The following is a 15,241-nucleotide window of genomic DNA, read 5'->3' on the forward strand; positions in this document are numbered from 1 at the left end:
CGGAGCCGGCGCTGCGCGGCACAGGCATGGCCGCGGGGGCGGCGCGCAAGGCGGCGGCGGTGCTGGAGGCGCCCCCCCAGCACGATCAGGTACCGGGCGCGGGGCAGAGGCCAGGGGACACCGGGTCAGGGTCCCCAGGCTCACACAGGGGCTGGCGGCCGCCTGGACGGGTTCCCAAGCTCCCCGCCCCCACACGAGTGACTCGGCCCTGGATGGAAGGAAGATGACCCACTGGAAGATGCGGGTGCCTTCGCCTGACGCCGCCCCACCCGGGGAAGCCGAACTCGGCTCCATTTCTCTCTTCCTCCCCCTCTCCTCCTCCTCCTCCCCTTCAGGAGGACAGCTCGAGGGATGGTGGGTGTACAGCAGACTTGACTCTATAGTTCTCAAACTGGAACGTGCATCAGATCACTCCGGGGCTGGTTAAAATGCGGGTCGCTGGGCTCCGCACCCCGGGTTTCTCATTCCTCACCTCCTGGATGAGGCCTGATCCTTTGCGGGTCTAGTCCCCAGGAGGGAACTAGAGCTTTGTGAACCACGGGGCTAGCACTTTCTTCCTCATGCCGGTGGTGATTTCAAACCCAAACATTGCTTTACGTTTCCTTCTTCGGACAATTCTTAGGCCTTGACCAGTTGCCAGGAGCTGTGCTACACGTGGGGTTGGAGGGGATGCAAGTAGAGGTGGGCCTTCCTCTGGGAGCTCACATCCTGGAAGGGAAGTAAAACAAGGACAAAAATAACTCAGAGGGCAGGAAGAGATTACTGTCCCCGAAACAGGTTCAAGCAGAAGCGTTGCAGGATTTCTAAGAAGCAAGGGATTGCTCCTGGCAGAGGGGATGGGCAACGCTGAATGGGGGAGGGGCTGGCATTTGAGCTGGGCCTTGGAGGATGGATGAGATCTGGCCACCTGGTGATGAGGGGGGATGAGAATTCTAGGTGAAGAGGCCAGCAGAGCAAATTGCTTGGAGGTCAAAAAAATGTTGGGGAGGGACCATGGGGAAAGGTGGGGGTGGGTGATGCTATGATTCTGGTAGAAATCTAGGGTTCATAAAGGTTTGTAGTGAAAGATAAGAGAGAGCTGAGTTGTGGTGGGCCTTCTGGATCACACTATGCATTTGGTGTTTATTCTCTACAATGGGGAAGCTATAAGGAAACTCCATGGCTTCCTTGCTGGTTTCAAACTCACATCATCCAAAGGAGGTTGTAGATGGAAAACTGCACACTGGGAGGCACAGAAGACTGGTAGAGTCACTTTTGCTGCTGATGTTTGCTCTCCCTTGAGGCTGACATCACTGCCTTGTCCTCTGCCCTCGGGAGACATGGCCCCTCTGTTAACTGGGCCCTAGGAGGGACTCACAGCTTTTCACTTAATCCCCAACAGCAAAGCTCTGTGATCCAGGGACCAACAGTCAGTGTGTCACGTGGAAGCCAGTTAGAAGTCACCCTGGCAGGGTAGCAGAGTTGGTTAAGCATTATCCCTATAGCCGAAGTTATGGTTCAACCCTGGCCCAGGACACATAAGAATCAACCAATGAATGCATAAATAAGTTGAACAACAAATCAATGTCTCTCTCTCTCTCTGTCTCTCTAAAAAACGATCAATAAAAAATTAAATACATTTAGAAAAAGAAATTCAGAGTCTCATTCCCCACCCCAGACCTCCTGAATTAAAGTCTACATTTTAACCAGACTCCTGGGTGACTGCACAATGACTGGCTTTTAGCTTTCAAATGGCCAAATATAGTGCATTAGCAGTGATCAAGGGAAGACAGCATATGGGTCACCCCGTAGGTCACCCACACGCACTTCCTGGGGATGGTCTCTGTGCTCTCCAGCTCAGGTTGCAAGGCCATGGCCAGATTACCCCCCCCCTCACTGGGGCCAGGCTTTAAATTAAATTAAATTAGTGGGAGGACACAAAAATGCTCCAAAAAAAGTAAAACCTCTGGTCAGATCTATCTCTAAAACCTTGAACTTAGAGATGATAGTTACTCATTGGCACCATGTGAGACACCAGCAAAACATATTTTTTAGGAATTCTTGGGTTTATACGGCGTATCCTAGCCTGCCTATTGGTAGGCCACTCTCTGCAACCTTGACTGAACAGCACCTCATCTGGTTCTCAAATATTTACCAATAGTGACCTGATTACTGTTCTGTTTTAGGGTGTGTGTGTTAGTTTTTAGTTCATAAGCACACATTTTACTAGGGCTTTCATCCTAAATTATTCCAGCTCTTTTATGTTTTTCAGATCTCTCACACAAAGCTTTCTGCGGATGATGAGTGGAAGTAAGTGATTAGTATATTTTTTGTTGTCATTATACTAAAAACTAGATTCTATCTTAACCGTTTGAGAAATTAAAGGAGGCCATCACTGTATTTGTAAATTTCTCAGGCTAGAGAAGGTGAGTTAGTACAGCTCAGGTTGCAGGGCCTTGGCAGTGTAGAGCAAAATCACAGAGCGCTCTGGGCCATCCCACAAAGTTGGATTTGTATGTCCTTCAAAATAAAATAAGGCAGTGTCAACTTAGTATCTATTTTAGGCAGAAGATACATCTGGTCTTCTTCATATGCTGTTTCCTGCGTTCTGGTACCTATCACGAGGTCATTGGCCCTCTGTGGGCACCACATGAAATGAAATAAAAAAGAAAAGTCCCTCCTTTTTTTGCTTTATTGTAACCAATCATGAATGTATTCCTAATCAAAATAGGAAATACTTACTACATTTGTATACCACTATACTTTCCACAGTAGTTCCACATAAGTTAACTATTTGAGATGCGATTTCAATATATATGCAAGAAATAGATTAATATCATAAAGCATATTTTGTTTTATATCTATGCAGGTCCTATTTTAGACTGATGAGAGATTTACCTTTCTATCTATATGGCCTAAATTAAAAATCAATTCATGACATAGAATATGAAATAGTTATTTTGAATTTGAGGCTATAAAAACTGTCACTAAATTCTTGTACTCTTTTATTCTTCACTTCCCATTTCTTCAGAGGAACGAGTATATTTTTTAATGAGCTTCTAGAAATCATTATTTATCTCCCAAGCTCAGCTTCCAACCCAGAGACCAAGAGACATGTAATTTTACTCAGGATGCTTACCTGAAATGCACTTTAGTGTCTAAGTTTGATAAATAAAGGGTTTCAGTATGTCTTTGGTATCATCCAGCATGAACACTCCAAGATTCCATTTCAAAGAAGCTGAACTCAAGCAGGAATATTTACCAGGCTCTGAGTTCATTTCTTCACATTCTCCAGCAGGGGGCACCCCTGGGATTTGGATGGGGCTTTTTTCCTGAAACATTGCTCTTGACAGTAGCTCTGTAGAACTGCTAGTACAGGGAGAGAACCCAACCCACATACCGACAAGTGTCTTTAAAAGGTCACTGTCTTATGGCACAGAACATTACCTGCAGCGTTTTCTGACTGATACCCTAGCTATATGCACACTGTAACCAGCCATAAGTAGAATCTTGAAGAGATTGTGTGACTGATGGTGCCTCACTGAAGATGAAAGATAATGCTGACCAATATAAAACTGTATCAGTTTTCCAGGGTTACCATAACAAAATGCCACAGCGGACAGGCTTAACCAACAGAAATGTATTTTCTCATAGTTCTAGAGGTTAGAAGTCCAAGACCAAGGTGGTGGTGGTTTTGGTTTCCTCTGAGGCCTCGCTCCTTGGCTTGTGGATGGCCACCTTCTCACTGTCCCCACGTGGTCTTCCCTCTGTGTGAGTTTGTGTCCTGATCTCCTCTTCTTCCAAGGACACCAGTCAGATTGGATTAGCCTGCCCATACGCCCTCCTTTGACCTTAATCACCTCTTCTAAGTCCCTGTCTCCAAATATCACCTCATTCCGAGGCATTGAGGAATAGGGCTTCAACATATGAATTTGGGGTTGTGGGTGGGGAGACGCAGTTCAGCCCATTATATCAACAGTGGTGTTTTAAATTGATGTGGGCATTGAATTGATCATTTGATTCATTTAATTGGTCTGGGGTACAGCTTGGGCACTGTGGTTTTTAAAAGCTACCCATTGGTTTTAATGCACAGCCAAAGTCAAGAACCACTGCGCTAGGCTTTGTTCAAAGCCTCTTCTGCTATAGGAAGTTAAGCCAGATGACATCATCTTAGCGGTTTTCTCTACCATTGTGCAAAACTAAGAGTCCAACTAAAAACTTGCACATTCAGCCATCCTCTAAATGTGGATGCCTAGCTAAGATAATACTTAGGCTTCTTCTTTTCTCCTTATAATAAAAACGATTAATACAATTGGGAGTTTTCTGTAGCTCCATGGATAACATTCTCTCCATAGGTACCAACTGCAGGATATCCTTTTCCTTGAGAATATTAGACATTACTCGAAATTACCAATATTTTACTATTTTTGACTTTCAAAAGTGGCAATTTCAAATGATTCAATCTAATTATTATTAGTCCTCTAATTATTATTATTATTATCATCCTCATTATTATTTGGGAAACATAAAATAACATATTTGCTTTGCAGTTTTAGAACAATCCTGGAGGTTCAGACTGATTATTATTTTAATTTTTTATTCTTTATTGATTTTAGAGAGAAAGGAAGGGAGAGGGAGAGAGAAACAGAAACATCAATGAGAGAGAACATCACTTGGCCTCCTCCTGCATGCCCCCCACTGGGGATTTGGCCCACAACCTGGGCATGTGCCCTGACTGGGAATCGAACCAGGGACTTCTTGGTGCATGGGTCAGCGCTCAACCACTAAGCCACACCAACCGGGCAGGATTATTATTTTAAATTTGTAAATGAGGAAACTGAGGCTCAGAGACCATAAGTGACGTTTAAAAAGCTACATATGGTGATAAACTGGCCAACCAAGGACTGGAACCCAGGTCTTTCCAGGACCTATCAAGTTATATTTTGGCCCCATAACTTAACTTGAAAGGGCAAGGCTGAGGCCAAAACTCAATGGAAAAAAGCTAAGGGCTCAGAGGAATTGGTTTTGCTGATAAACTCGAGCCTCTCCTCTCAGCTGCCTCTTTCCCAAGCCTGGGGGAAAGGGAGGAACCAAGAAAAACTTAGGAAAACTTTGCAACCAAAGCTTAACAACCCTTACATTTGAAATCCCCAATTGCTTCCTATGAGCTCAGCCTTTTTTTTTTTTTTTTTTTGCTAACTATGCAAAGGTTGAGGCCTTTTGCAGATGATCTCATTTGCCGATTCCAGCCTGCAGCAGGAGAGGATGTACAAGATGCACCGTGGCCACGAGTCCATGCACGTGGAGATGATCTTGATCTTCTTCTCCACCCTGATCATCGCCCAGATAGTGCTGGTGCAGTGGAGACAGAGGCATGGTCGGTCCTACAATGTAAGTCGCTCCTCTTGCTGCCACATCCCTCCTTTTTGTTTCATTTTGTTTTGTTTTTTGTTTTTTTACCACTTTGAAGAAAATGGTTTTTTTAAGTCAGTGATTCTCAACCAGGTACACTTTTGGCCCAGGAGACATTTGGCAACATCTGGAAACATTTTTTTAATCCTCACACCTCAGTGGGAGAAGAAGGGGGATGGGAGTTGCTACAGGCATCTAGTGGGTAGAGGCCAGGGGTGCTGCTCAACATACAACTGCTTCTCATGACAGCAACATCCATAGTACCAAGGGTGAGAAGCCCTGGGTTAAGGAAACGAATTTTCCTTTTGTGCATGAACAACTTCTGCCAATGGCCCAGGAAAGGAGAATTAGGAATGCCAGAAACAAAAGGCTGAGGCCGTCTAACTTTGTTTCATCAGCAATGAACTGCCTTGGCTCTGATGGTTTGCATATCCATGGAAGCCTGTTGGTGCAAACACTGCATTGACTTCAGCCACATACTGCGCAATCCCATTGCCGCAGACTGGTCCCACCTGAGCATGTCTACTAGAACTTTGCCATCTCTCAGCCTTCAGGGCATTGCCTGGGCCTTGTTGGCCCTGGGACTTTGCATTCACAATGTTTAGAGCAGAGATTCTTCAATCTTAAGGTGTATCAGTATTCCTGGAGGGTTTATTTAATCAGATTCTCAAGTCCCACCTCCAGAGTTTCTGATTCAATAGGTGCCCAATAATTGGCATGTTTAACAGTCCCCAGATGGTCCTGGGATCACATTTTGATAGTCAGTGGTTTAGACTTGAGTGTGGCCTAAATGGAGAAACACTGCAAAGGGAGGAGGCCCTCAATTATCACTCTACGTAATTCTAGGTCTTGGACTGGTGATTTATAAGACTTGCCATGGCGCATGAAGTGCTGGCTTTCATTTTCCTTTCACCCATTATAAAAATTAGTTTCGGTGTAGTATAGGGTCTAAGGGAATTATTTGGGGTTCTGTATAATACATAATTTAGGCAATTTTGTACATTTCACTTAGAAAGAGCAAGCCTGAGTGTTTTTTAAAGCAAATACATTGCCCTGGCCAGTTGCTCAGTGGTTAGAGCGTCAGCCCGTGGACCAGAGAGGCCCAGGTTCGGTTCCCGCTAAGGGCACATACCTTGGTTGATACCTTGGTTGCAGTTTGTCCCTGACCCCTCCCGCTCTATCTGAGAATAAATGCAAAAATGAGGATAAAAAGAAAGCAAATACATCGATTTGCTGCCATGTTGCTGTTTTCTTGTTAATTAAAATAAATATCCTCTCTATGGCAATTTTTTTTAATGAAGGAGACTAAATTGAACCTCATTAGTTATACTCCCCTATCAAAGAAAGCTCCGTTAACATATTTTGACCATAGTTTCCTTATCTGAAAAATAGAAATACGTACCTAACATAGAATTTCTGGAGAAACTTACAATACAAAAATACCAATATGTTAAAAGTTAAGGTTTAGAGAAAGATATGTCACGCTAACACTAATCAAAAGAAAGCTGGATTGTGCTATATTAATTTCAGACAATGCAAACTTTAGAACAAGGATAATTATCAGGGATAAAGAGGGGCATTACATAATGATAAAGGGGTCAGTTATTCAAGAAGACATAGCAACTCTTAACGAATATGTGTCTAACAATAGAGCATCAAAATATACAAGGTAGAAACTGATAGAACTGGGAGGGGAAATTGACAAATCCACCATTATATTTGGAGATTTCAACACTCTCGTTCAGTAGTTGATAGATCAAGCAGGCAGAAAACTGTAAGGATATAGTTGACCTGAACAGCATCAACTTACTTTAATTGACATTCACAGAATAATTCATCCAACAACAGCAGAGTACACATTCTTCTCAAGCTCACATGACATGTTCACCAAGATAGATCATAAATAAACACACCAAAACAAATTTCAAAGAACCGAAATCATACAAAGTATAGCTGACCCTTGAACAAACAGGTTTGAACTGCACAGGTTTCACATCTGTGGATTCGAACAACTGTGGACTGAAAACAGTATTGGGAATGCACTTTTTTCAGAGGTCCGATTTAAATTATATGCAGATTTTCAACTGGGGTTGGGGGCATGGTGCCCCTAATATCCTGCATTGTTCAAGAGTCAACTATAGACTCTCGGACCCACAAAAACTAAACTAGAAATCAATAACAGAAAGCTGGAAAAGTCCCCAAATATTTGGACATTAAATAATACAATACTAAATAACATGAATCGCCCTGGCCGGTTTGGCTCAGCAGTTAAGAGTGTCGACCTGAGGTCCAGAGAGACCCGGGTTTGGTTCCCGCTAAGGGCATGTACCTCGGTTGCAGTTTGTCCCTGGCCCTGGTTGGTCGTGCGGGTGGCAGCCACTCGATGTGTCCCTTTCACGTCGATGTTTCTTTCTCTATCTCTCTTCCTCCCTCTCCCTCCCACTCTATCTGAACAAAAAATGAAAAAAATGTCCTCGGGTGAGGATAAAAAAATAAATAAATAAAATAAAAAATAAATAACATGAGTCAAAGGAGAGGACTCAAGAGAAATTAAAAAACAAGTTGAACTAAATGAATATACAACATATAGAAATGTGTAGAATGCAGCAAAAGCAGTGCTTAGAGGGAAATTTCTTTTCTTTTTTTTAACACATATTTTTATTTTATTTTATTTTATTTTTTTTTATGAATTATTTATTTATTTTTTTGTTACAGATATTTTACCTTTTTACCCCATTGGTACCCCCCACCCCACCCCACCCCCGCCCCGTCCCCGGCTTAGTTGTCCATGTCCATTGGTCATGCATACATGCATATAAGTTTAGAGGGAAATTTCTAGTATTGAATGTATACATCAGAAAAGAAAACAGATCTAAAATCATAATCTAAGTATCTACCTTAAGAAACTGGAGGAAGTGAAGCGTCACATCAAAGGAAAATAAATCATAAAAATTAAGGCAGAAATCAATAAAATTAAAAACAAAATGAAAAAGAAACTCAATGAAACCAAAAGCTGGTTCACTGAAAAGATCAATACATTTAATAAACCTCCAGCCAGCTAACTAAGAAAAATAAGACTGAGAATACAAATTATTAAAAAGAAAAGAAAAAGAGGCCATCATTACTGATCCTATGGCTATAAAAAGAAAATAAAGGAATATTATAAACGATTCTATGCTTACAAATTTGGGTAGCTTAGATAAAATAAGCTTATTCGTTGTAAGCCACAAACTATACCAAAACTAACACAGGAGAGAGAGTTCATCTGAATAGGCGTACATCTATTTTTAAAAATTAAATCAATGATTCTTAACCTTCCAAAAGAGAAAGCACCAATCCCAGCGAGTTTCACTGTGAAGTCTACGTTCAAGGAAAAAACGATACCAATTCTCTACAATATCTTTCAGAAAACAGAAGCAGAGGAAACACGTCAGAATTCATCTTTAAGGCTAGCATTATGCTAATACCAAGACCAGATGAAGACATTACAAGAAACAGAACTATAGCCCAAGATCTCTGATGAAGATAAATGCAAAATTCTCAACAAAATTAGCAAATTGAATTAAATAATGTATAAAAATAATTATATACCAAGTGGGATTTATTCCAGGTACGTGTGATTGGCCCAACAATTAATTAAAAAACAGTTTATGTAATCAATCACATTAAGAGGCTAAAGAAGAAAAAGCATATGATTCTATTAATATATGTAGAAAAAATATCTGACAAGGTCCAACACCCATTCATGTAAGAATTCACGGCAAAAACTATAAGTAGAGGGGAACTCCCTTGACTTGATAAAGAATATCTATTTTTTTAAAATTCTACAGTAAACATTATACTTAATAGTGAGAAACTGGATACTTTCCTCTTAAGATAACAAAGAAGACATGAATGTCCCCTCTCACCACTACAATTCAACATTGTCCTAGCTGGTGCTATAATACCCAAAAAAAGGAAATAAAAGATATACAGATTGAGAAGGAAAAAATAAAACCATCTTTGTGGATGACATGTGTATGTGGAAAATGCAATAAGAAATTCTGGAACTGCCGGGCTGGTGTGGCTCAGTGGATTGAGCAACATCCCATGAACTGAGAGGTCCCTGTTCAATTCCATGTTAGGGCCAGTGCCTGGGTTGTAGGCTCAATCCCTGGGTTGTAGGCTCAATCCCCAGTAGGGGATGTGCAGGAGGCAGCCAGTTGATGTTTCTCTCTCACATTGATGTTTCTATTTCTCTCTCTCTTCCTCTCTTTCTAAAAAATCAATAAAAACATATTTTTAAAAAAACTGGAACTAAGAAGTAATTATAGCAAGGTTGTAGGATACAGGGTTAATATACAAAAGTCAATTGCTTTCTTATATACTAACAGTGAACAATTGACATTTGAAATTAAAACACAATACTGTTTACCATAGCATCTAAAAAAGGAATTACATAAGTATAAATCTAACAAAGCATGTACAAGATCTATACGCAAAAAACTGAGATCTCAAGTAAATGGAAAGATAATCTGTGTTCATGGATTGGAAGGTTTGATATTGTCAAGATGTCTGTTTTTCTCAACATGACCTATAGGTTCCATGCAATTCCAATCAAAATCCCTGCTTTGGCCCTGGCCGGTTTGGCTCAGCGGTTAGAGCGTCGGCCTGCGGTCCGGAGAGACCCGGGTTCGGTTCCCGCTAAGGGCACGTACCTCGGTTGCAGTTTGTCCCTGGCCCTGGTTGGTCGTGCGGGTGGCAGCCACTCGATGTGTCCCTTCACGTCGATGTTTCTCTTTCTCTCTCCCTTCCTCTCTCTCCCTCCCACTCTATCTGTACAAAATATGGAAAAATATCCTCAGGTGAGGATAAAAAAAAAAAAAAAATTAAAAAAAAATCCCTGCTTTGTGGATATTGACAAACTGACTCTATAGTTGATATGGAAAGGTAAAAGACTCAGATTATAGAACACAATGCTGAAGAAGAACAATGTTGGAGAACTCACACTATCCAACTTCAATACTTACTGTAAAGCTGTAGTGATCAGAACAGTGTGATATTGGTGATAGAATAGACACATAGATCAATAGAACAGAGTAGAGAGCCCATACATAGATGCACAACTATAGCCAACTGACCCATGATCAAGGAGCAAAGGCAATTCAATGAAGAAAGGATAATCTTTTCAATAAATGGTGCTGAAACAATTGGAAATACATATACCAAAAAAGAAAAGAAAAGAAAAAGACTCTAGACACAGAACTTACATGTTTCTCAAAATTAACTCAAAATGGATCATGGGCCTACATGTAAAATGCAAAACCATAAAACTTCTAGAAGAGAACATAGGGGAAAAAATCTAGGTGAACTTGGGTTTGGTGATGAGCTTTTATATACAACATCAAAAGCATGGTCCGTGAAAGAAAATATTGATAATTTGGATTTTATTGAAATTTAAAACTACTCTGTGAATGATGCTGTTAAAAGAATGAAAAGACAAGTGACAGAAAAGTAACTGTAAAATATATATCTAATAAAGGACTACTATCCAAAATATACTTAAAACTCAATCATAAGAAAACAGCTCAGTTAAATGGCAAAACATCTGAAAAGACAGTCATCAGGGAAGACATATAGATGGCAAATAAGTTTATGAAAAAAGCTCAGCATCATATGTCATATTAAAGCAATGAGATACTAATCCATACATATTACAATGGCTAAAATAAACATTAAAAACCTGACAATACCCAGTGCTGATGTGGATGGGGAGCAGCGGGGACTTTTGTTGGTGGGAATGCAAAATGGTAAAGCCGTTTTGGAAGGCAGTTTGCCAGGGTCCCACAAAGTTAGACATAGTCTTACCGTATGATGCAGAATCATGCTCCTAGGTACTTACCCAATTGAATGGAAAACCTACCGGTACACAAAAACCTGCACCCAAATATTTATAGCACCTTTATTGATAATCACGCCAAACTGGAAACAACCAAGATGTCCTTTAAAATATGAATAAATAAGCTAACTGTGGAATATTAGTAGGCAATAAAAAGGTATTAGCTATCAAGCCACGAAAAGACATGGAGGAACCTTGTTGAAACAAGCCGACACGGAAAGGCCTTATAGTATGTGAATCCAATTATAGACCATTCTGAAGAACGCAAACCCATAACAACAGTCAGATGGTGGGTGTTTTGGACAGTGGTTGCCAGTGGTTCGGGGAGGGAAAGAGGAAGGACAAACGAGTGAAACAGAAATTTTCGGGCAGTAAAGTTGGTCTGTATAATACTGCATTGTTGGGTACAAGACCTTATGCATTTGTCAAATCCCAATGAACTATACAAAAAGAGCAAAAAGTAGATTCTCAGGTAGGCAAAGTTTAAAAAATCATTTAGGAGATTGGGGATCCCGGGGAGAAATGCAGATGGTGACGAGAGAATCTAACTGAATGACAAATATATGAAACAACCTCACTAAAGGGTATTGGGGTTTAAGGCGCTGCTCCAAGTGCCTTGGGAAATGAGATGAGCCTGTGTAAGATTAAGGCGCTGGGTAGGAACTGCACATGAGCACTGTACTCTAGTTGACAAAATTGTTTCCCATGAGGGTACAGGCTAACAATTCCCATACTGCTCTATATGTATGTACACTGGGATGGGAACATTATATAGATCGTGGTAGATGGTGGCAGTGGGAGTCGACAGATAAGCAAGGAGAGGAAGTTAAAAAAAAAGTAGGAAGTGCCTGGCCAGTGTGGCTCAGTGGTTGAGCATTGACCCACGCACCAAGAGGTCACCAGTTCAATTCCCAGTCAGGGCACATGCCCAGGTTGTGGGCCCAATCCCCAGTGGGGGGCATGCAGGAGGCAGCCAATGGATGTTCTTTCTCATCGATGTTTCTATCTCTTTTTCTCTCTCCCTTCCTCTCTCTCTAAAAATCAATAAAGAAAAAACAAATATTTTTAATGGTCCTTTGCCAGTTAAAAAAAAAAAGTAGGAAGTGCACACAATAATATGTGCAAACAGCTTTGTACACTGATTATTGTGTATACAGTTACTTATACCCTGAAGGTATTTTTATTACACATAAAGTATTATTTTCACATTACTTCGTGCATAATTTGGACCAGGCACATCAGAGGTAAGGGACTAATCCAAAAGCTCAGAACATTCTCAGATACAGCTTTGAACAAATCGGTTTATCTTCTGAAGTGATCATTTAATTTGTAGACAGATTCTGCTCTGTGGTCTGTAGAAGCTGTGAATATCAGAGCAGCTCATTATGAACACATAAAGCAAAAGAAACAGGTTATTTAGAAAGCGAAGTTTAAAAATGTAATATTAACTGTTTCTAAGTGAGGCCAAAAAGTACAGAGAGAAAGTAGATAGAAAATGGAAAGTTCTTATTTGGTCTGGGATACAACTAAACACCTGCATGTTTCCAAATACTCATATTTTTAGCATAAGCTAGACAGAGCATCTGGACATTTGAATCTTTCTCTTTTCAGCTGATAGTTTGATATGGTGTAGAGAAAGGCACAGCCTCGAAGTTCAATTATTTACAAATGCTTTTAAAAGCCTTTAATTAAAAATAAAATTTCAATCAACTCCACCCACTCCACCCTCTTTTATGAATCTTATTTTTCATATCTGCAGGAAATAGGGGGGAGGGTACCCCAAAGGAATCCTCCTTTCCTTCAAATTAATAAAAGGCCTGATGACTACATACACGGAATTGGGGTTTCAAACACACTGTTAACTTGCCTCAATACACTGGCAAATCATTTGCCACAAATTGAAACATTGCTCTATTTAAATCAAACTTCCTGCCTATTAAGAGCTGTGAAACACTAGAACATAGTACTACCATACCAATAAAGCATTAGGTCTGTTCAAATCATTTTAAAATGAGTCAAGGCACAAATACATACATACTTATGTAACACTGCAGAATCTCCTTTAACAACTTAAATAGCAAAATCAACTATCCGAATTGATTTGAAGATAGAAATCTGGACCTAGTGAATTCCTAAGAATCCTTCATATGCCACGATTCCATAATTTTACTTGTTTGATTTATATCCACACTTTCCTTCATTCCCTTTGTACTGACAGCACAATGTTTCTTGGAGTCATTTATGTACATGATGATTTTCTGCTTACCTCTAGCATGCCCCTGCTCTGCCTCCATCCCACCCAAACAGTGCACACAGACATGTGTACAAATGGTTGCAAACACAGTAGTTTGGAATTTGCAGTGCAAAGGAAATGAGTATGTAAAAAAGTTACATACATAACTTCTCCTTCCTTCCTTCCTTCCTTCCTTCCTTCCTTCCTTCCTTCCTTCCTTCCTTCCTTCCTTCCTTCCTTCCTTCTTGCGTGACCCATTTAGCATCCTGTACAAATAGACAAATGAAAAGATATCTTTGTTTTGTCTTGATTTGCAATTCTATTCAGATTCATTATGTGCGTGGTAAAAGAAAAAAACATGGTACCGTGGGGCAACATCTGATTGGTCAGGACATTCCTCCTGCCATGATGTGTGGGTGGGAAGAACGTGGGTGATGCGATCCAGATGCAGGGCCAGTCATGCAGATGTGTTTTATATGCACATGCCCAGATGGTGACCCCTCTGGCATTATTAATGTGTCCCAGCTGCCAGGCTTCCTCCGTTGCATGCGTGCACCTCAATTTCACATATTTCATGTGTTTATTTATGAGGCACAACATTCCTACATTTCATATGTGGCAGTTACTATTAAAAATGAGAAGTTTTAACTGCTCTGGAAATTGATAAAGAATTTTTTAAATTGCTCTGAAATGTGGCCCTTATTTCAAAAGGACTTCTCTGTACAATTATTGAATTCATAATGCAAATTTCTGACCTTTCCCCTGACATGTTGATAAAATGTGGTGCTGGGTTTAGACTTTAAAGATAGTTAAGAAATTAAATATTTGTATACAGAATACATTAGAATGATTTATTTTGTGCTTTCCTTTTATTTCTGATCTCCAAGGCCTATTTTTTAAAAGTAGCATATCTATACATTTGAACATTGTTATTTTTTGTTAATTAAATCCAGGCATTGAGTAAGAGAAATTTGGGATTTTCTAGAAATGGGTTGTATTTATAAATCCACAGGGAGAGACCTAGTTTTATAAAAATATAGTCCAATCGTCACTTCAAACTATTATAGATTGTAACTCCACCAATTTGAGGAAATGATTAGTCTTGTAAAACTTGGCTTATAACCTGAAGCATAAAATATAGGAGCGTAGTAGTTTTAATGAATTAAAGAACTGACTCTTAACTTTTTATTTAAAAAAACTTTAGGCCCTGGCCGGTGTGGCATCGCCCTGTGCACCAAAAGTTTGCTGGGTTCGATTCCCAGTCAGGGCACATGCCTGGGCTGCGGGCTCCATCTCTAGTAGGGGGCGTACGGGAGGCAGCCAATGGATGTTTCATTCTCACATCGATGTTTCTCTCTCTTGCTGGCTCTTCTTTCTTTGCTCTCTAAAAATTAAAAAACAAAAAACTTTAGCATATGTATGGGGGAAATAAAAATATAAATCAAATTCTTAAAACAGAAAGATGAAAAATGCAAATGACTGGTGACCAGATTTTGAAAGATGGAGTTCATATCCATTTCTTTCTTTGATATCAGAGGTAATGAACTAAAAAAATTTCAAAACTTATATCATAGATAACTATCTCCATAAAAAGCAAAAAAAAAAAAACAAAGGACTAAAATACTGATGAGTCTTTTTTTAAGGAGCTGCACATTTTCATTTTCGACAGTAGAGGGTCAAAATTGCTGATACTGAATGTTAAGGGGAGTGAATTCTGAGTCTTTGTATCCTTGTGTGTG

At 40.2% G+C, this 15,241-nt stretch overlaps 1 protein-coding gene across 1 annotated transcript in view; it reads left to right on the top strand.

Moving 5' to 3' along the window:
* Positions 1 to 26: 26 nt before the first annotated feature.
* RNF175 (ring finger protein 175) overlaps positions 27 to 15,241 on the top strand; it is a 32,917-nt gene continuing 17,702 nt past the window's right edge. The window contains exons 1-3 of the mRNA XM_036240386.1: positions 27 to 89; positions 2,252 to 2,289; positions 5,229 to 5,370. Of these exons, the coding sequence (XP_036096279.1) occupies positions 27 to 89; positions 2,252 to 2,289; positions 5,229 to 5,370 (243 nt within the window). The remainder of the gene's footprint in view (positions 90 to 2,251; positions 2,290 to 5,228; positions 5,371 to 15,241) is intronic.

The sequence above is a fragment of the Molossus molossus genome, unplaced genomic scaffold (assembly GCF_014108415.1).
Source record: "Molossus molossus isolate mMolMol1 unplaced genomic scaffold, mMolMol1.p scaffold_m16_p_4, whole genome shotgun sequence".
NCBI classification, from domain to species: domain Eukaryota; kingdom Metazoa; phylum Chordata; class Mammalia; order Chiroptera; family Molossidae; genus Molossus; species Molossus molossus.